The 20,267-nt window shown below is 45.2% G+C and overlaps 1 protein-coding gene across 38 annotated transcripts in view; it reads right to left on the reverse strand.

Moving 5' to 3' along the window:
- The window catches only part of PPFIA1 (PTPRF interacting protein alpha 1), a 171,216-nt gene that overhangs the window by 38,441 nt on the left and 112,508 nt on the right, over nt 1-20,267 (reverse strand). For 9 of the 38 annotated variants that reach the window (XM_077961788.1, XM_077961793.1, XM_015113442.3 and 6 more), the window contains 10 exons: nt 19,126-19,260; nt 18,193-18,267; nt 17,737-17,820; nt 15,291-15,422; nt 13,554-13,616; nt 12,521-12,600; nt 11,650-11,785; nt 6,748-6,971; nt 3,249-3,480; nt 630-659 (listed from right to left, as the gene is read on the reverse strand). In XM_077961788.1, coding sequence (XP_077817914.1) covers nt 630-659; nt 3,249-3,480; nt 6,748-6,971; nt 11,650-11,785; nt 12,521-12,600; nt 13,554-13,616; nt 15,291-15,422; nt 17,737-17,820; nt 18,193-18,267; nt 19,126-19,260 — 1,191 coding nt within the window. Of the gene's footprint in view, nt 1-629; nt 660-1,620; nt 1,738-3,248; nt 3,481-6,747; nt 6,972-11,649; nt 11,786-12,520; nt 12,601-13,553; nt 13,617-15,290; nt 15,423-17,736; nt 17,821-18,192; nt 18,268-19,125; nt 19,261-20,267 lie in introns of all 38 variants that reach the window. The other 29 variants (XM_077961808.1, XM_077961810.1, XM_077961809.1 and 26 more) reach the window with 7 other exon arrangements.

The raw sequence follows: 20,267 nt of genomic DNA on the forward strand, positions 1-20,267 counted from the left end.
CAAAAATTTGAAATTCAAAATGCTCCAAAATCTCTAATTTGAGTGCTGACATGATGCTTGAAGGAAACGGTCAATGGAGCATTTCAGATTTTGGATTTTCAGATTTGAGAGGCCCAACTAGTAAGTGTAATGCAAATATTTCAAAATTCAAACAAATCTGAAATCTGAAATCCCTCTGGCCCTGAGCATCTCAGATCAGGGACACTCAGCCTGCACCAGACTGGGGAAACACTCAGCACAGTGCCCAGCATACGGCAAGAGCCCAACGCTAGCTGTGACTATTACAAAAATGGGTTCCCCCGAATCTACAATCCATAGCTTTGCACGAGTAATTTCTTATTTTTAAAACTACGTCTACCATGAATAAGCATGTGATGACTAGAAGGCTAAAAAGGTGAGAGAATGGCAAACTGTTACATTTGTCCCAGTGTTCTGTGAAAACCACTAATGACTAATTTCCAATAGAACCATCATCCAGTAAGGTGCTAGGTCACTTTAGACACCTCCATTAAAATGCCAACCGTTCATTATTATACAACTACATAATGCTGTATTTATGTAAAATATGATAGGTACTCTTCAATACATTATTGAGATACAAAGATACGTTAAATTACTAAATAATTTACCTTTCTACGATGTTTCCTTAAATCACTAGGCTGATAGATGCGTGCAAAGAAATGAAGAGAAACCAGATTTACTATACACTTTGAAGTCAGAAGTTCAAGGATCAGTATAAGCAAATATATTAAAATAGAAATGACAGGAGACACGATTTAGAGAAAATGTAATTGGATACAGAACCATTTTTTCACCAAAAAATTTAAATACAAGTTATTAAAGGTTTATTAGAGAAACACTATAAATTATTACTTAGATAAAATTCTATTTCTTGTGTTTTATTAAAATATGGCATTCTATATAATAAACGACCCTAACAATCATCTATTCTAAGCCAAATCTCTCTATAACTTAGTTTTCTTTAATAAAATCCATGTTATAATTAAAAATATTCCAACTGATGACGAAGTTACTGCAATACCAATTATAAAACTGAACAAACCTACTTTTAGTTAATCACCTGTTGGACATTAATGTGAAATCCTTACCTAGAATTTGATTTACCACTTCTCAAAAATAAAGTTATTGCTTAAAGCAAGGTATCCTGTGAAAATATATAAGAACAAAAGCTAGCATAATGTTAGGTAGAATCTTTACATCCATCCTATGATTCAAGTAAGATATTTTAATTTAAAAATAACCTATTAGAGACAGCAGCTGATGAGATTCAACAAGCTGATGAGATTTACAGTCTTGAATACAATCATCAGAACCAGAAAGCATACTGTCTGTGTAAACAGCTTCCATTAAGTCTACGCTTAGATAGATTATTTATGTAGGAAACACTTATGAATTACAGAAATCCTACATAATTTGAGTAAAAACACTCTTAAACACCTATGTCTTGCCTGTATCCATACTTACTATATAGTAATACACTAATTTAAATTTATTATCATTGAGAAAAAGATACTTTTAACTAAGAGAAAAGCAACCCATTAATAAAGTCATCACAGCACAGACTCACACATGATCGAACACACACAGTTGCGTGGTTACCTGAGCATGCTGTGAAGAATCGCTATAGCATGGGGTGGAACTGGGAGGGGAGGTGGATGAGTAAACTACAGACTGATGGGGACCTGAGGTCTGGATTAAAAATGAATCTGGAGATGGCTAAAATAATAAAACAAAAGGATGACAGGAAATCAAAACCAATGACGGAAGCATAGAGACTGTCAGCCAGCATACGGAATTACAAAACCAGAAAAAATATATAAACATACACAACTGTTTTTACAAATTCTCTGGACAGAAATAAGCATAAAACCACAAATAAAACAGTCAAAGAGTTTAAAATATTACCTAATTAGATGATGTAAATTATAAAAACAGTATTTCAAAACACTGCAAAATAGACTAGTTACCACCTCATATGCCACTAAAATGATTCACCATCGATTTAATTGCATGCTGGCTAACAACACAACTAAAAATGAAAATAGATGGTAACGGGAAAAAATATGATAGAAGCGCAGTTAAAAAGCAAATCGTCTAATTATGAAATATTTCATTGACAGCATACTGACAAATCCTAAATATACAAGATGGTTTTTTTGTTTTTTGTTTTTTTAAATAAAGATGGGGTTCTCATTATGTTGCCCAGGCTGGTCTCTTAACTCCTAGCTCAAGCAATCCTCCTACCTTGACCTCCCAAAGTGCTGGGATTACAGGCGTGAGACACCGTGCCAGGCCCACAGGAAAGTTTTAAACATTCCTCAGACCCGCACACTTTGCAAACGCCAAACACCAGAAGGTCATCGCATTTCCAGGTGAGAGGTGACCCTAAGCTGCGAAGGGAAGCCGCCCATCTGCTTCCTTAGGGAGCCACGAAGCAGCTAGCTTGTTCACGGCTTCACATGCAGAACCCATTTCGCATGTTTTCCTTTTTTTTTTTTTTTTTTTTTTTCCGGTAGTAGATGCCCTGGAAGCTGGCTGGGCACTCCAAAAGGAAAGAAATGCACTGACTCCCTTTATACATTTTCCCATATACTCTGATGTCCGCCTTTATTTACTTTTGCTAAGTAGTTTTTCCTAGAAAACAGAAAATATTTCCCCTTCTGGCTGCTGTACTTTTGCACAGTTGTCATGCCTAATGTCACACAAACAAATGGTATATTGCTAGCCTGGTCAGCCAAATATTAAAAAAAAATTTAATATTTTTTGGGATTTGTTTTCAGATAGGGTCTCACTCTGCTGCCCAGGCTGGAGGGCAGTGATGCAATCATGGCTCACTGTAGCCTCAACCTCCTAGGCTCAGGTGATCCTCCCGCCTCAGCCTCCAGAGTAGCTGGGACTACAGGCATACACCACCATGCCCAGCTACTTTTTGTAAAGACAGGGTTTTGCCATGTTGCCCAGCTGGTTTTGACCTCCTGGGCTCAAGTGATCTGCCCACCTTAGTCTCCCAAAGTTTGAGGAATCACAGGCGTGAGCCACCATGCCCAGTCCCAAATGTTAAAATTAGTTTGTCATAACTGAATGATTAAATAATAACTAGGTTTTATAATCTTGAACCTCTTAGAATAATGAATGTACTTGATTTTCTTGTGGGTAGATTTGTAGTGTCCAAAATTTCATACAGGTATGCTGAGGGCAGCCACAGCAGGGAAAGGGCGGATACGTACAAGGGTCATGACGCCCAGTCTGTCCACTTCCCGGGCTGGGCTGTGAGGGATCCTTCGTGGGGTGGAGCGCCCACTGCCCGGAGGGGAGGAGCTAGCAAGTGAGGAAGCAGGGTAGGGGGGAATGGAGCTCATTGATCTAAAACGACCAAGATTGTCTAGACTTCCGCTGCCAACTCGACTTTCAATCTCCTCTGCCCGCTGCTCTGTGTTTTCTTTTTCTTCCTGAATCAACCTAAAATAAAACAAAAGCAGTCAGTCCTCCCGTTTCGGCAAACAGATTAATGTGTTTGCATGAGAAAGACCATGCTTATACTCTGTATTACTATGAGTAAACTCCAATAATAAGTTACTCAATGAACACTTCAGCAAAAATGTCCTACTCTTTTAAAATTTTTATGTTTTTGTTTGTTTTGAGATGGAGTCTCGCTCTGTTGCCCAGGCTAGAGTGCAATGGCGTGATCTCAGCTCACTGCAACCTCCACCTCCTGGGTTCAAATAATTCTCCTGCCTCAGCCTCCCAAGTAGCTGCGATTACAGGCATGCGCCACCATGCCCGGCTAATTTTTTGTATTTTTAGTTTCACCATGTTGGCCAGACTGGTCTCGAACTTCTGACCTTGTGATCCACCCGCCTCAGCCTCCCAAAGTGCTGGGATTACAGGCGTGAGCCACCGCACCCAGTCTAATTTTTATATTTTTTGAGACACAGTCTCACTCTCTCATCCTGGCTGGAGTACAGTAGCATGATCACAGCTCACTGCAGCTTCGAACTCCTGGGCTCAAGGGATCCTCCTGCCTCAGCCTCCCAAGTAGCTGGGGCAACAGGTATGCACCACCACGCCTGGCTCATTTTTAAAAAATGTTTTGTGCAGACGAGGTCTTCCTATGTTGCCAAGGCTGGACTCAAACTCCTGGCTTCAAGCCATCCTCCAACCTCAGCCTCCTCCCAAAGTGGTGGGATTACTGGCATAAGCCACCACACTGGCCTCAATCTTTTTTAATGTACTACATCTTACAACAACAAAAAGTAAACCTTCCATTGAGTCTTGTTGGTTCTGGATATCATTCATATTTGATTTTACTTATTTACACTAAAATTTTGGAGAAGGCTGGATGGCAATTTTTCCTATGGTTGCAATTAATAGTTTCTTTACTAAGCAATATTTTAAAATTTTATGACCCTTATCTCCCCTATTCTTAGAGCAAAGCTGAAGACTTCTACAGATTTCTTCAACTGGAAATCAGGAACTCTAATATAAAGAACAGATCCACAAAGCAATTAGGAGTTTCCAAACACTTAACTGTTTAGATTAAATTAAAATACTGAGTTTTTTTTTTTTTTTTAAGTTTAAATTTGAACCAGAGTGTTATCTGATGGGATTCTCTACCATCCTCATCTAAATTTCTGGATTCATGCCAACCATGCTACATAAATTTGGAATTCAAGATTAATGATCCTCTATCCTAGAGTGGATCACTAGACAGCAGTTTTAATATTTGACTGTGCCAATAATAATTATTCTAGCATTAAAATATAGAAACCTTGCAATAACCCTTCCAATTAAAGCTCTACTTACATTTCTAATCATTATTAATAGAAGAAAATCCACAAGTCAGTGGACAGAACATTTACACCAGGTCAGCTTTCTGCATAAAGAGGAAGCACTTTTATCTAGTAATACATTATAAAAAATAAAAACAGGCCGGGCGCAGTGGCTCAAGCCTGTAATCCCAGCACTTTGGGAGGCCGAGACGGGCGGATCACGAGGTCAGGAAATCGAGACCATCCTGGCTAACACGGTGAAACCCCGTCTCTACTAAAAAAAATACAAAAAACTAGCCGGGCGAGGTGGCAGGCGCCTGTAGTCCCAGCTACTTGGGAGGCTGAGACAGAAGAATGGCGTGAACCCGGGAGGCAGAGCTTGCAGTGAGCTGAGATCTGGCCACTGCACTCCAGCCTGGGCGACAGAGCAAGACTCCGTCTCCAAAAATAAAAATAAAAATAAAAATAAAAACAAAAGGTATATAATCCTTTCCCAGCTCCCATAATGATGAGGAAAGACTATCTTTCTGAACGCATCGTATTATTTTGCACCTCCTCCTTCAAAGGGCCCCCATGCCTGGCAACAGATTGCTGCAGGGGCCTCTTCACCAGTTTTCAACATGGCACATGAAATGGGAGTTTATAAAGTCAAAAACACCAGCAGCATACCAACTTCTTACTTCAGAACATACAGCCCTATTTTTTTTTCTTTTTAATAAAAAAAAAGCTGGAGTAATACAGCTCTTGTTGATGTTTCTCTTAACCTTCTCTTCTTTACCTCCTGTTCTCTCAGGACTGGCACCTCTACCCGCATAAAATTCACAACCAAGTCCTGGCAGCACCCCACCCAGACCTGCCACAGGACTCCACGCACACACCTGTTCCTCACTTGGATTCAGGCTGGCCAAGCGGCACGTCAGGTCAGGGCCTGGGGGGTAGATCCCAGGCACCCCCTGGTCACACTGCTGTGTCCCTAGGCCAAGCCAGCGTGGGCAGGGTTTACCGGTCTCTTTGTCAATATAAAAGCAATTCTTAGATTCCATTCTACAGTTGGCCCATTTTGGAAGTTCTGCATTGTAACTGCTAAAGTTGCTAAAGAAAAACCCTTTAAAATACTGATGAGACTAGAGGGCAAACCTGCACTCTGAGCACTCACTGTCCGTGTTAACTTCACACAGGGAAAGGCACACTGGAGTGGCGCGTGCACTCCGGAAGAGCTCCAGCGTTCTGTGCCAGGCCACTGTGTGATGGGACCTGAACACGTGAGGTTGACGGACGCACTACACACAGCCTCTTCTGTGCAGGAGGCTGCACACACGGCAGGTGACGGCAACGCGCTCCTTTCAGGGTTCAGGGTCAACGAGGGACACTCAGACCAGAAGGGGGTTGATAAGCAACCCTCCCTCTCCCTTCCCACCCTATGTGCTTGCTCTGGCATGCACTTGTTCTGAGCACTGGTCTCTCTAGTGAGTGGCACTGGCCTGTGGAGGCTGTTCATCCAAGGCAGGCTTCAGTCTGTCATCTCTTTCCAGTCCACCGCCGTGCACACCTTTCATCTGCACTCCGGGTCAGGAAGGTAGGCCGATCGGCCTCCTCCAGATGTGCTCAGCTCACATGGCCTTCCAAGTGCAGCTCTCAGGACGGCAGTGGGAGCCGGGCGGGCCCAGAGCCCCTTCAGGCACCCTCCCAGGGGAAGGACTGAACACCTCTCAGGTCCCACAATGTTCTATCGAAAGGTACCAGTGCCGTGACTGTGGGGAGAGTGCCCTGGTTACTTGAATTTTATATTCAAGGGCAATTTCAGAACTTAAAATTCTTAAAACAGAAGTTAAGTAAGTTCTATTATTATGGAACACTTAGAAATGTTAATAGTATTTCATCCAGACTTTTCCAGGCAGGATGAGATTCCTCAGAGACACCCACGCGTGTGGTGAGTGTCATGCACGGCTGCACACACCTGATCTCTTTGTTGATGGCGTCCAGCTGCTCCTGAAGCATCATGGCTAGCGTGTGCGCGTCGGCCTGGCCGCTGGGCGACAGCAGGTCAACTGAGCTGAGGAGAGTGTCCCTGTCATCTTCACCATCAGACACGTCAGCATCACTCTCGAATGCTTGTGCTACATTTGCCAAGACACTAGCTTGCTGGGCACGTTCCCAATCCTGCTCATTAAGAGTCTGTACCTATAAACAAGAAAACCAAATCTCAGCAGATAAAGTAACAACATTAGTTGTAGAAACATAAATCTATCAGAAATTTATAAATTCCTTAATGAAAGCCCAAAAGATTTTAGAAAGATGGGCCATGCTTATAAGGTACTGACATGAAGCAGGCAGTATTTAAGAAACTGGGGAGGGCAACAATCCATTCCTTGGACCCTTGTGATATTAATGCCCTAACATGGACATGTGGCACTTCCATGGTGAAATACACAACTGGGAGACTGAACAGAGTCAGAAACAAAAACCGAAAATCAGCTGGGAAGGATGGGGAGGGGGAGGATGAAGAGAGGCTGATCAATGGCTGCAAATATACCCTTAGAAGAAACGAGACCTGGTGTTGGATAGATCAGCAGGGTGACTAGAGTTAACATTACTAGGTGATACACGCCAGGCGTGGTGGCACATACCTGCAAACCCAGCATTTTGGGAGGCTGAGGCGAATGAATCACCTGAGGTAAGGAGTTCGAGACCAACCTGGCCAGCATGGCGAAACCCTGCCTCTACTAAAAATACAAAAATTAGCCAGGCGTAGTGGCTCATGCCTGTAATCCCAGCTACTCGGGAGGCTGAGGCAGGAGAATTGCTTGAACCTGGGAGGTGGAACATGCAGTGAGCCCAGGTCGCACCAATGCACTCCAGCCTGGGCGAAAGAGAGAGACTCTGCCTCAAAAAAAAAAAAAAAAAAAAAAAAAAAGGTGATACATTTCAAAATAGCTGCAAGGGAATAACTTGAATGTTCCTAGTGTAAAGAAAGGAGAAATATGTAAGGTGATGGATATCCCAATTACCCTGATGTAATTACACGAATGTATCAAATTATCACATATACCCCCTAAATATGTATACCCAATATGGATCAATAAAAAAATACATCTGTGCTCCAATTATACATGCTACTGGAAAGTTACAAAAAAAAAAAAAAAAGATTTAAATCCATATCAATTGAGTTCACTCAGTTGTTGTAAATTTCGTGTTTTCGAGTACCCTCTAACCAACCTGTGTGTCCACATCCTGCCCTACCTGAGGCTCTTACTACCAAGCCTGAACAAGCAAAGGAGGGCAGCAGCAACTGAGAGAATCAAGGGTGATCTCAAGAATGGCAAAGGGCCGGGCGTGGTGGCTCAAGCCTGTAATCCCAGCACTTTGGGAGGCCGAGACAGGCAGATCACGAGGTCAGGAGATCGAGACCATCCTGGCTAACCCGGTGAAACCCTGTCTCTACTAAAAAATACAAAAAACTAGCCGGGTGTGGTGGCGGGCGCCTGTAGTCCCAGCTACTCGGGAGGCTGAGGCAGGAGAGTGGTGGGAACCCGGGAGGCGGAGCTTGCAGTGAGCTGAGATCCGGCCACTGCACTCCAGCCTGGGTGACAGCGAGACTCCGTCTCAAAAAAAAAAAAAAAAGAATGGCAGAGTACGCGGCATGGGCAGCTCAGTGCTGAGTGGCCACGTCTGACTGAGGCATCACGTATGTCATCAGAATGCAGAGGGTAAAGTGTGTGTGCCGGGACCTACACAATCCCCCAGGTGTGATTCTTTCACGCCGCCTCACTCTTCAAGCCCCGAACACCTCCTCTCCCATTCTCACTCTCAGCCGGTGACCTTCCCATTTCATGGAGACAAAACCAAGGCCTGCACTCAGCCTTCCTCCTCTCTGGGATCAGCCCCACCTGCTGGGCAGCAGCCTCAAGCCCTGGCTCCCACCCGGATCTCCGGCCATCACGGCTCCCTCTCTGGATAAGCAAGTTCCACTAGCTCGTCCCATTAGCACAAGGACATTTTCTCCCCCATCTCACCTTAAAACACCACAGCAGAAACCAAGGCCCTTCCCCCGTCCCTGCCCGGGTCTCCTTTCACCCGCCCCTCCACTGTTCTGCTCCCAACCAGAGTAAAAGATACTGGTGAGCCGCCTCCATTCTGTCTTCCTGTTCCCACTTCTCCAGACCTTGCTGCAGGCAAGCTTTGAGTGCTTACTTCCCCGCCAGCGGGACTACTCTATGGCAGTTCCAACGTGCTCCTCGTTACTAAGGCCACCAGCTGTCCCTTGATCCCGTCTCCCATCTGACCTGGCCCATCAGCAGGTTGGACTCTGCTGCTCTCCTCTCTTCCCCGAGCACTCTGCCCAGTTGGTCCCAGGACCCTACCCCTTGCTGGTCATGCCTCTGTCTCATTCTTTCCCAATCTCCCCACCGATGGTCTTGGAGCACCCCAGAGCTCCATTCTTGGGCCTTGTCTCCATCCACAGGCACCCATGAGATGACGTCATCTTGTCTCATGTTACTTAATACCATCCATACGCTCAAGACGTCTCAATTTTCATCTCTAGTTCTAGCCGTCTCTCTTGGGTTCCAGACTGGAATATTCAACAGCCAACCTGCCACCTCCCCTGGACAGTTGATAGTCCTGTCAACCTGAACACGGCCCTGGCTCAATTCCTACTCTCCCCCAAGCCAGTGTCTTCCTCATCTCAAGAAACAGACTTCATCCTTCCAGCTGCTCAAGCCCAAATCCTTGGAGTCATCTCTGACTCCTCTCTTTCCTTCTCACCCTGGATCCAATCCCTCAGCAAATCTTGTTGGCACTCCATAACAATACACTGAACATGTTCCACGTGCTGCTTCTCCTTCCCCCTTCACATCCCTGCTCAGACGTCACCCTCACTATACTGTCTCCCTGGCCTCCCTACTTACAATTCTTACTCCCCTGCTCACTCCACAACTCAGGGTCCCCCTGAGTCCCATTTCCGTGCTTATTACCATCTGACATACCTGGATGGTTTAAAAATATGTCCACAAACACTTTTAACACTCATCCCTTTAAGAGGTGGAGGGTGATTCTCACCCCAAACCCTGAGTGTGGGCAAGACTTAGCGCCTCACTCCAATGAACAGACTAGAGAGGAAGTGAAGGCTGCAGCATCCAAGACCAGGACTGGAAAGGCTGTGGGACTTTCTTCTCGCCCTCTCCTAGAGTACGGGCTGCTCACATCACAATGCAAGGACCACAGAGCAGCCCTGGTGGCCAGATCCAAGTGGTGGGTGATGGCCCTGAGGCCTCCTGCCCCAGCTGGGTTTTTCTACGGCTCCAGTCTTGCCAGATTGAGCCAGGACTGTCCTGCTCTGCTGCTCCCGCGCTCACAGGAGCCGTGAACTATGAAATGTTCACTGTTTTAAGCCACTGAGCTCTGTAGTAATTTGTTACACACCAATAGTCAACGAACACACACTACTAGACTTTATATGTCGACTGTTTGTGTCCTCTGGGATGCAGGCATTCTTCCTGTTTCACTACACACTGCTGCAGCCCTAGGTCTCTACAGGGCTGTAATGGGGCCGGGCCCAAACTAGCTGTTGAGTGACTATGGGGGCTAAAATTACACTTACATGTATTGAAACAAACGCTGCTGAACAGACCAAAGAAAGAAGGTAAATGTTCAAAGGTGAATTCTTTTCACTAAATGATGAATATATGTATTCAATTACTTCTTTTATTTTTTAGAAACAAGGTCTTACTCTGTTGACCAAGCTGGACCGCAGTGGTGCAATCATAGCTCACTATAGCGTTGACCTCCCGGGGCCAAAAGGATCCTTCTACCCCAGCCCCAAGAGTAGCTGGGACTGCAGGCGCATGCCACCATGCCCAGCTAATTTCTTTATTTGTAGAGACAGGGTCTTACTATGTTGCCCAGGCTGGTCTCAATCTCCTGGGCTCAAAGGACCCTTCTGCCTCAGCCTCCCGAGTAGCTGGGACTATAGACACACACTACCACACCCAGCTAAGTTTTTCTTTTTTTTTTTTAAATAGAGACAGGGGTCTCCCTGTGTTGCCGAAGCTGGTCTCAAGCTCCTGGCTTCAAGCGATCCTCCCAAAGCACTGGGATTACCGGTATGAGGCACTGCACCCAGATTTCTATTCTATTCTATTATTTTTTGAGACGGAGTTTTGCTCTTATAGCCCGGGCTGGAGTGCAATGATGCTTTCTCAGCTCACTGCAATGCCTCCGGGTTCAAGTGATTCTTCTGCCTCAGCCTCCCGAGTAGCTGGGATTACAGGCACCTGCCACCATGCCCAGCTAATTTTTTGTATTTTTAGTACAGATGGGGTTTCACCACATTGGCCAGGCTGATCTCAAACCCCTGACCTCAGGTGATCCACCTGCCTTGGCCTCCCAAAGTTCTGGGATTACAGGCGTGAGCCACCCGCACCTGGCCTACTCATTTATTTTTAATCACTACTTTAAATCCATGATTATCACTGTATTTAAAAATGACTGTATTTTTATAAGAATTCCTATTAAAAGAAAGAAAGGAAAAAAAAAAAAAACTACAGACGCCAGGCACAATGGCTCACGCCTGTAGTCCCAGCACTTTGTGAGGCCGAGGCAAGAGGACTGCTTGAGGCCAGGAGTTCAAGAGTAGCTTGGGCAACACAGACCCTATCTCTTTAAAAAAAACAAAAACAAAAACAAAACCCTATTTTAAAAAATGCTCTAAAAGCTAAACTCTTAGCCAGAAAATAGAAAATGAGAGGAGGTCAAGAAAGGCAATGACCTATCAACATTTTTATTCCAAAGCAGTCTGAAAGCCACAGGATAAGTAGGTTAACTTTCACGTAAGCAGAGGTATTTCACACAAAGACCTTGCCTTGGAAGGCTCATCTCGCAGGGCTGCCAGACGGCCTTTCTGCGGGCGCCGCAGCACTGCGCTGGTGCTGTAGGAGTCTGTGTGGCCGTCTGCCATGGGGAACCTGAAATCTGGGACACTGCCCAAGTGGGGTCGGCTGAAATATGAAAAATAAGAATGATCATTATTAGAAGAAAAGGAAATAAACTCTCTTCTAGTTAAGGCAGAATCTATCAATTTGGAAAAGTTACTCCACACAGGAAAGGGTCTCCAGGGAGGGCACTGCTCTCACCCGCCCCAAGAGCTACTTGTTGCCTCCTCCAGGACAACAGTTTCAGTCTCTCAGCCCCACCAGGTAGAAAGCTCTCCAGGAAAAGCTGTGCAGATGGCCACGGCGATGAGCAACAAGGAGCCCAGCTGTCTAGGATGAGAGAGACCCCGGGTCCCCTGAGACCCCTCCTCTGGGTCCAGGTGTCCGGCTCTGCATTTCTGCTCCACTTTCCCAGGGCTGACGAGAAACACAGCCACACGCCACTGCTGGCCTTCAACTGCTCTGCAATTGTCCCACCCGTGCCAGCATCTGTGGTGTGAAATCTTGGGATCTGTCATCCTGCTCTTACATCATCAGTGTCACACTATGCTGGCACCTTGATTAATATATCCAAATACTAACTGATCAAAACTCCTGCGTTTTGGAGTTCTGCCAGTGATGTGTGTCCTCAGTACCAAGCTCTAACCTTTGAGTTATTTCACTCTTCTCTCTTGCTTCCTACTAAGCTATAGGCTCCTTGAGGCCACACCATTAGCCGCACCCAGTTAGGCTGCCCACAGAGCCAAGAGCTGACCTGCCACAGGTGCTGACAATACAGCTGCTCACTGGTTAATACCATACCCATGATGAAGTGAAGCACCTCTTAGCCTCATCTGGTCTAGTTCAGCTCTCAGTGCTTCAATGTTCAGGACAAGCTGATCCTACAGAAAAGCAAAAGACTTACATTATTGCTATCTCTTTGAGATTTTAAAATCACTTACTTCAAATGTGCTCAGATGTTGAGCATAACCCTAACAGGTTAAATCAGCAGTTAAAAATACCAAACATTTTAATTCTGGGAAAATTTTCTCCAAGAGTACTGCAATAAACATAAACACTCAGACTACTATATTAACTTTGTAAGCCCTAATGAATGAAAAGCTGTGTCTTAGTCATAGAAAAGCTTTTAAGAGGATAAACACCAAACCATTAACAATTATTAGTTTTGTAGAGAAGCAGACTCTTTTAGGGGAGAAAGGGACCAATATTCACATCCTGTGCGTCTCTGTATTGTGTTTAATTGTCTTACATCAGGTATGCGTCCATTCCTGTGTCATGAGTATACTTGATCTCATTTCTAGAGCTGTGCTGTCCACCACTAGCCACACGTGGCTACTGAGCCCTTGTAATGGGTTAGTCTAAATGGAGATGTGCTGTGACTACGAAATACACAGTGGAAAAAGAATGTAAAGTAGCTCAGTTCTGTTACTATTCATACATAACGAAATAATATTTTACATATACTGAATTAAATAAAGTAGATTTTACCTATTTCTTACTTTCTAAAATGTGACTATTAGAAAATTAAACATTACATATGCAGCTCATATAATATTTCTGTTGGACAGCACTGTCATTGATGCTAATATTTTAGCTTCAAATAAATCCAGAAAGGACTCTGAATTCTGAACCATATGCACAGCCAGACTCAAAATACACCTGAAATACAAAGGCATTCAACATACAAGCCTGAGAGCGCTAGAAACTTATGGCAGTGGACTATGAGAGCCACAAACCAAGTTGATCTCCACTCTGTCAGACATCTGCAGTAACTATCATCATCATCAACTCAGTTCAACTCGGCTCTTCATGGATTTAGAGAAGATTTCAGTACCTTATCGTGTTGTGTTTCTTCTAATTGTTTTTTTGCATTTTCAACTTCTCTTAATAGAGAATTCTGAAAAAGACAGATAGTCCTTTAGTGTTTCTTTAAAATGTCCCATTTAAATACATAGCATGGCTGTATCTGTTTAAAACAAAAAAAGGACCACAGAAAGGGAACGGAGCCAGAAAGCACACCAGCAAGCACTGCTATAGTCCCAGAGTCAGACCCTCAGGCGGCGACACCTTCTCCTATGTCTCTTACTAATGTAACATCTACTCCTCACCAAATGAACTTTCTAAAGGTAGGTATGTCAAGTTCACGGTGCAAGTTCATTTTAGTCAGTTAAACTGGCTTATACTAGCTTTTAGACTTTATAATTTCTTGGTCACTTGTGATTCAAAGATAATCAAAGAAAAAAATCAAAGATAAAAACACTGCTCCATTAAGGCTGACCCACTGATCAAGGAGGTGAGTGGGATACCGACTCTGTGTGGTCTCTGGAAATGCCCTCCATGGTCAGCACCATGTAAATAAACGTGTCATGCAATGAGCGGGAATCATTAGTCTCTGAGATGAGCAGACCCCAATCCTAACAGCCAATCTCAGCGCAGTTTCTGAGTCTCATCGCTAGGGACACTGCATAGTCAGGACAGGCTTTATCAAACTGGAATCCAGCTGCTACCCATTAGAGCTTCTCTGACACAGATTCTAGGATATCCCTTCCCTTTGGCGACAGCTAACATGTTTCCATGACGACAGTGCTCAGAGTCCAGGCTCAGCCTTCAACTTTTTCCAAATCAAATGAAAAAGAATGAAGGTAGAGGTTGGAATATTTATTTGGTTTCAGCTGATTAAACCCTTTCTAGCACACGATACTCCCTAAGTGACCTGTTTATAAATGAGACAGAAATTAACTTTTTTCTTTTTTTTTTTTTTGAGACAGGATCTTGCTGTCACACAGGCTGAATGAAGCAGAGTGGCACGATCTCGGCTCACTGCAACCTCCACCTCCTGGGTTCAAGCGATTTTCATGCCTTAGCCTCTCGAGTAGCTGGGACTACAGGCAGGTGCTTCCGGGTCAGGCTAATTTTTATATTTTTAGCAGAGACGGGGTTTGGTCATGTTGGCCAAGCTGGTCTCGAACTCCTAGCTGAAGTCATCTGCCTGCCTCGGCGTCCCAAAGTGCTGGGATTACAGACGTGAGCCACCGTGCCCGGCCAGAAATTAACTTCTAATGCATGAACAATAAAGGGGTGAGGGTTGGGCCCAAAAAATGATCCAAGTGCAGGGGCTGGCAAACTAGAACTTGATGGCCAAAACCAGCCCACTGCTTATTTCTGCAAATGAATCTTATTGGAACATAGCCACACCCATTCATTTACATGTTATTTATGGCTGCTTTTGTGCTAATTACTTGATTGGCATAAAATTATTTAATTACTTGTAATTACTAAAAGCCTAAAATATTTATTATCTGGCCCTTTATAAAAATCACTTACCTACTGTTATTCTAGAGAATAAGAATGATAAACAATTTCCCATACATGCAAATGGGGCAAGGACATAGCAAACAATAAGTTAATTCAGTGACTGGATAACTGTGTGTACCTTTTCCACTTTAAAGAGTAATTCCCACTTTCGGTAACAGCTGCTAACCACTGTTACACATGCCTGCTCAGGGGCAGATGAGCAGTCTTTTGGCAGAGGGTGGGAAAGCGCCAGCGATGTCCGTGTTATCTAACCTACCTTATCTTCCAAAGCAGCCATTCTCTCTTTAAGATGAAGTTGAAGCCTCTCATTAGATTCTGAAAGTAGCTTGTCAACAGTGTCTGATAAACGTTTATTATGTTCTTCGTTCATTTTTTCTCTTTGCCTTGCCTAAAGCAGGAGAAACATAGACTTATAAACCTCATGTAAATGCTCAATCATTATTTTAAAAGCACAAGGACCAACAGGGTGAGCCCCATGCGTGCCCTCCCCTCCCCGGTTGCTTCCCGCACTGCCATCTTGAGTGGATTTTTGCATGGTGACCAGAACCAACTCATGGACACGGGGAACACAGGACAAGTCTTGGAGAGATCATTAACTAGAAGGTCCCACTGCTCCTGCGACAGGACTCCTCAGGAATGTCCCTAGTTGTTAACTGTCAGAGGGACTTAAGGAGCAGATTTATAGCAGATATTTAGAGGAGCAGCCTGTCTCCACGCTGGGAGAGGAATTTCCCCTTGTGTCACTAAAAGCTTGGGTCTGGATTTGGGGAGGAAGGGTGAATTTAATTTACAAAGCTAAAAAGTTTGTTTTGGAAAAAAAAAATTAGTAGCACTAGAGAGAGACTTTCATATTTTTTCTTTATACCTCTATGTTGCTTAAATTTCTTGTAATGGAAATTTATATTCAAAAATTATAAATAATTACCTTAAGTAATTTTAATATGTAGTAACAAAACTGACATGTCTGTTATTTTATAAAACCATAATTAAGTTCATGGTTTAAAACCTGTTTCTCGGCTGGGCGCGGTGGCTCAAGCCTGTAATCCCAGCACTTTGGGAGGCCGAGACGGGCGGATCACAAGGTCAGGAGATCGAGACCATCCTGGCTAACACGGTGAAACCCTGTCTCTACTAAAAAAAATACAAAAAACTAGCCGGGCGAGGTGGCGGGCGCCTGTAGTCCCAGCTACTCGGGAGGCTGAGGCAGGAGAATGGCGTAAACCCGGGAGGCGGAGCTTGCAGTGAGCTGAGATCCGGCCACTGCACTCCAGCCTGGGTGACAGAGCGAGACTCTGTCTCAAAAAAAAAAACAAAAAAAAAAACCTGTTTCTCAAATGACAGGCAGAAGGGGACAGGAAGTGTCAGCAGGTGGCACCTGTCCAGGTGGCACCTCCACGCCCTCATCATCCAAGTGCCCTTGCAGTGCTCGGGGGCTCCTCCCAGGCAGGGGGCAGTGGCACGGGGTTATGACGTGCACTTGAGTCATGCTGCCCAGGCAGGAGGAGAGAGCCACGAGACCGCACCATCAGTAGTGCATTCAACCCCCGTGCGTCCAGTTTCTGCACTGGGAAAACATGGGGAGTGACCTCTCCTTTTCTCACAAGGTCTAACATGTAGCAACTCTCATTACCTGGAAGGGTCCAGCACATCATGGGGCATACAGAGTATCGCATACTTCCTCTTAGGAAAGAAACAATATCCTTCTTTGTGCTTATTTTCTGTCAGCATTTAAATAATTTTTAAAGAACACAGCTTAAAGTTCACTGTTGTGTCTGTGCGCATAAGTGTGCGTTTTGGAAGGGGAGGTGGGGACTGCCTAAAACGCACCCTCTCACTGGGAGTGGGAATCATTGTTTCCCGGAAGCTCATTTGACTCTCTGCAGGGCATGGCCGAGAATACAGATTTCTGGTGAAAACAAAATCTAGTAGCCTTAAATTATAAAGCGGGTTGATGTGAAAGTGCAAGAGTTCTACAATTAGATGCTGCACGCTTCCTTTCTCCACCTACTTGTTAAAGAGAAATCCGGCCCAACCCCCAGGCCTGGTACCAGCTGGCCCTGGGACTGCTCTTGCTATTACTTTTTCCTGGATGTTCCATACTGACATCCGTCCAACTCTTCCAGAAAGACAATCTTAGGATTCAATGGACAGAAGTCTCCACTGCCACACTCCTTCCTAGTGCTTTTTACCGTAGCTCAATTACGGTGTTGCCCTTGCTTAGAACTATTCATTCCAACACACCACGATGTCTGCAGTGTTTTAACCTGGGACAGAGGTCAGGCCTCTGACCTGCATTTGGGAATTCAGTGCCACATCCTAGGCAAGTGGACTAGTCATCCAGGACAATGGGCCTGCCTCTACCCACGCCGGTACCACAGGTACCTAGAACAATTCCCCTCATAGGCCACTAGACAAGCAAGAAGCATTTTTGGACGCGGGGATCTAATCTACCCCCTGAAGCACTGCCTATGATCTCAAATTTCTTCTGCGGCTCCCAACACTGACTGAAAACTGCTACTGTGTGGGATGTACACATTAGCAGGCGACTCACAGATGAGGGCACAAAACAAATGCACGTGACCAGAACTGAGCTGGAGGACCAACATCTCAGTCAGGGGTGAGAGGCCCCGAGCTCCCCACAGCCCGAGCAATGCCCTTGCAGCACCCACTCAGCGCCCCCGCCCTCAGGGCTGCATGCTCACCCGCTGCAGTTCTTGATTCTTCTCCTCCAACTGTGCTTCCATCTGCCGTAACCTTTCTTCAATGTTGCCGTGTCTCTCTTCAGCCTGTCAGCAGAAATAGCATCAGCTTACCTCATCCTTACACTTCATTAACAACATGCTGCATACTACTGCAGTGGCAACAGGCAGGACATGCTCTGCGTGGACTCCTCCGCCATACTAAACGGAAAGCATTTACTCATCCATCAACACAGCTTACGGGGCTTCACGTGCTGGGCTGGGAGGTGGCTAGCCCTCTTGTGTTGGTGATTCTGAAGCATGGCTGCTGCTGGTGACTGACTGGGTGTTTCCCCCCAACCCCTATCCCCAATCTCAATGGAGTTGTGATTCCCCCATCCTTAGACTGCTTCTGGTCAGTCAGCATGGAAAGCAGAAAGCAGCAGCAAGCACAAGCAAGGAGCAGTGCACCCATTCTACCTTCCTAAGCTTGGAAGTAAGTTCCAACAGTTTAGCTTCCTTAGCAGCAGAGCTCCCAGAAGACAAAAGGTCAGACTACATAGCCGACAAGGGACAGGAAAGATAACAGGGGAGAAAAGAAATTGAGACTTTAAAAGCAGATCATGGAGTGGGAGGAAAGGTTCTCTTAAGCTGTTAGCAACAAACTTGCTAGAAGGAACAGGTCTGTAGGCCCTAAAACCATCTGAATGGTCCAGAAGGATGCCCTCCCCAGCAGCTTGAAAAGCTTGAGCCAGGAGACTCAGGACGACGGACAGCGGCCTCGGCTCCTGCTGCTCGCCTGCCTGGCACTGCAGTGCTGGGCTCCCCATGCCCCAGAGGCTGGGTGTTTGCCCAGTGATGTGCTCCCTGGATTCTTGCTGGTCCCAGGACCTATGACAGCATTTACCTCTTTAGCTGCTTCCCTCATGAATGGTGAGAACTTGGAGGGACTGTGCCTTGCACATGCCTAGTCAACAGTTGTTGGACAAATGAATAAATATTACTTAAAAACACATTTTTAAGTAATTTCAAAAATGTGATTTTTTGAAATGTGATAATTTTAAAAGAATGGCATCTTCCTATTTCTGAGAAAAACTACCTTCTTTTACAGAGGCTTCTATCCTATGCTTAAGCTGGTGACCAAAACAATTTTACGAAGCAGTAACTCTCAGATCACACATGCTGTGGACAAATAGTATACAGCTCACAACACCAAGGGAGACTTCAGGATAAAAGGATCATGTCTGGCATTTACGAAGTGTTCCAATCTCAGATGAAAGAGCACTCAAACCAAATCTGTGCTCTTCCATGGATTTAGGTGCTGATGTAATAAGAACAGTGACAAACAAGGTACACAGGCAAGGCACAGTCACAGGCCTGGCAGCCGAACCAGAACAAAGCTCATGGCACTACCTTGGAAAGCGCTGCCACCCTCTGGGCCAGCTCCGCCTCCACCTCAGGGAGCGTCTCTGCCTTCCTCAGTGTCTGCTGCAGCTTTTGCTCTGCCAATTCCAAGCGCTCCTGTAACTGGCGGTTTTTATCTTCAGTCTATAAAATGAGAGCAAAGCATCAAAATGCAGCAAATCTTCTAGCTGTATCAGTTTTTAGCAGATTGAAACAAACTGAAATGCAGATACAGACTAAGAGAGTCATGATGGAAGAGCTACAGTGATGGGGGTTGCTTCTGGGTCAGGTGTGTGTGTGTGTGTGTGTGTGTGTGTGTGTGTGTGTGTGTGTGTTTTGAGATAGTCTTGTGTGTGTGTGTGTGTGTGTGTGTGTTTTGAGATAGTCTTGTGTGTGTGTGTGTGTGTGTGTGTGTGTGTGTGTGTGTGTTTTGAGATAGTCTTGCTTTGCCACCCAGGCTGGAGTGCAGTGGCACAATCGGCTCACTGCAACCTCCACCTCCCGAGTTCAAGCAATTCTCCTGCCTCAGCCTCCTGAGTAGCCGCAATTATAGGCATGTGCCACCACACCTGGCTAATTTTTGTATTTTTAGTAGAGACAGGGCTTTGGCATGTTGGCCAGGCTGGTCGTGAACTCCTAACCTCAAGTGATCCAACTGCCTCAGCCTCCCAAAGTGGTGGGATTACACGTGTGTGCCACTGTGCCTGGCCTGGGTCAAATTTTCCTGTTGCCTGGAGTACATGCCCACTTTCCTGGGCTTCGTTTCAATGTGCAAAACACCTCTTGCCAAAGTATTTGCTCTTCCTAAATAACTTCTAAGAAACTTTTGTTTTTTGTTTAAAGACAGAGTCTCGCTCTGTCACCCAGGCTGGAGTACAGTGATACTCTTACAAGAGTAAGTATGGTTTAACGAAACCACAGGAGACACAATTTCTTACTATAGACTTCATTGCCTTTTTTTTGAGACGGAGTCTAGCTGTGTCGCCCAGGCTGGAGTGCAGTGGTGCAATCTTGGCTCACTGCAATCTCTGCCTCTCAGGTTCAAGCGATTCTCCTGCCTCAGCCTCCTGAGCAGCAGCTGGGATTACAGATGTGCATCACTACGCCCAGCTAATTTTTCTATTTTTAGTAGAGACAGGGTTTCACCATGT

Source organism: Macaca mulatta, chromosome 14 (assembly GCF_049350105.2).
Source record: "Macaca mulatta isolate MMU2019108-1 chromosome 14, T2T-MMU8v2.0, whole genome shotgun sequence".
In the NCBI taxonomy this organism is placed as follows: domain Eukaryota; kingdom Metazoa; phylum Chordata; class Mammalia; order Primates; family Cercopithecidae; genus Macaca; species Macaca mulatta.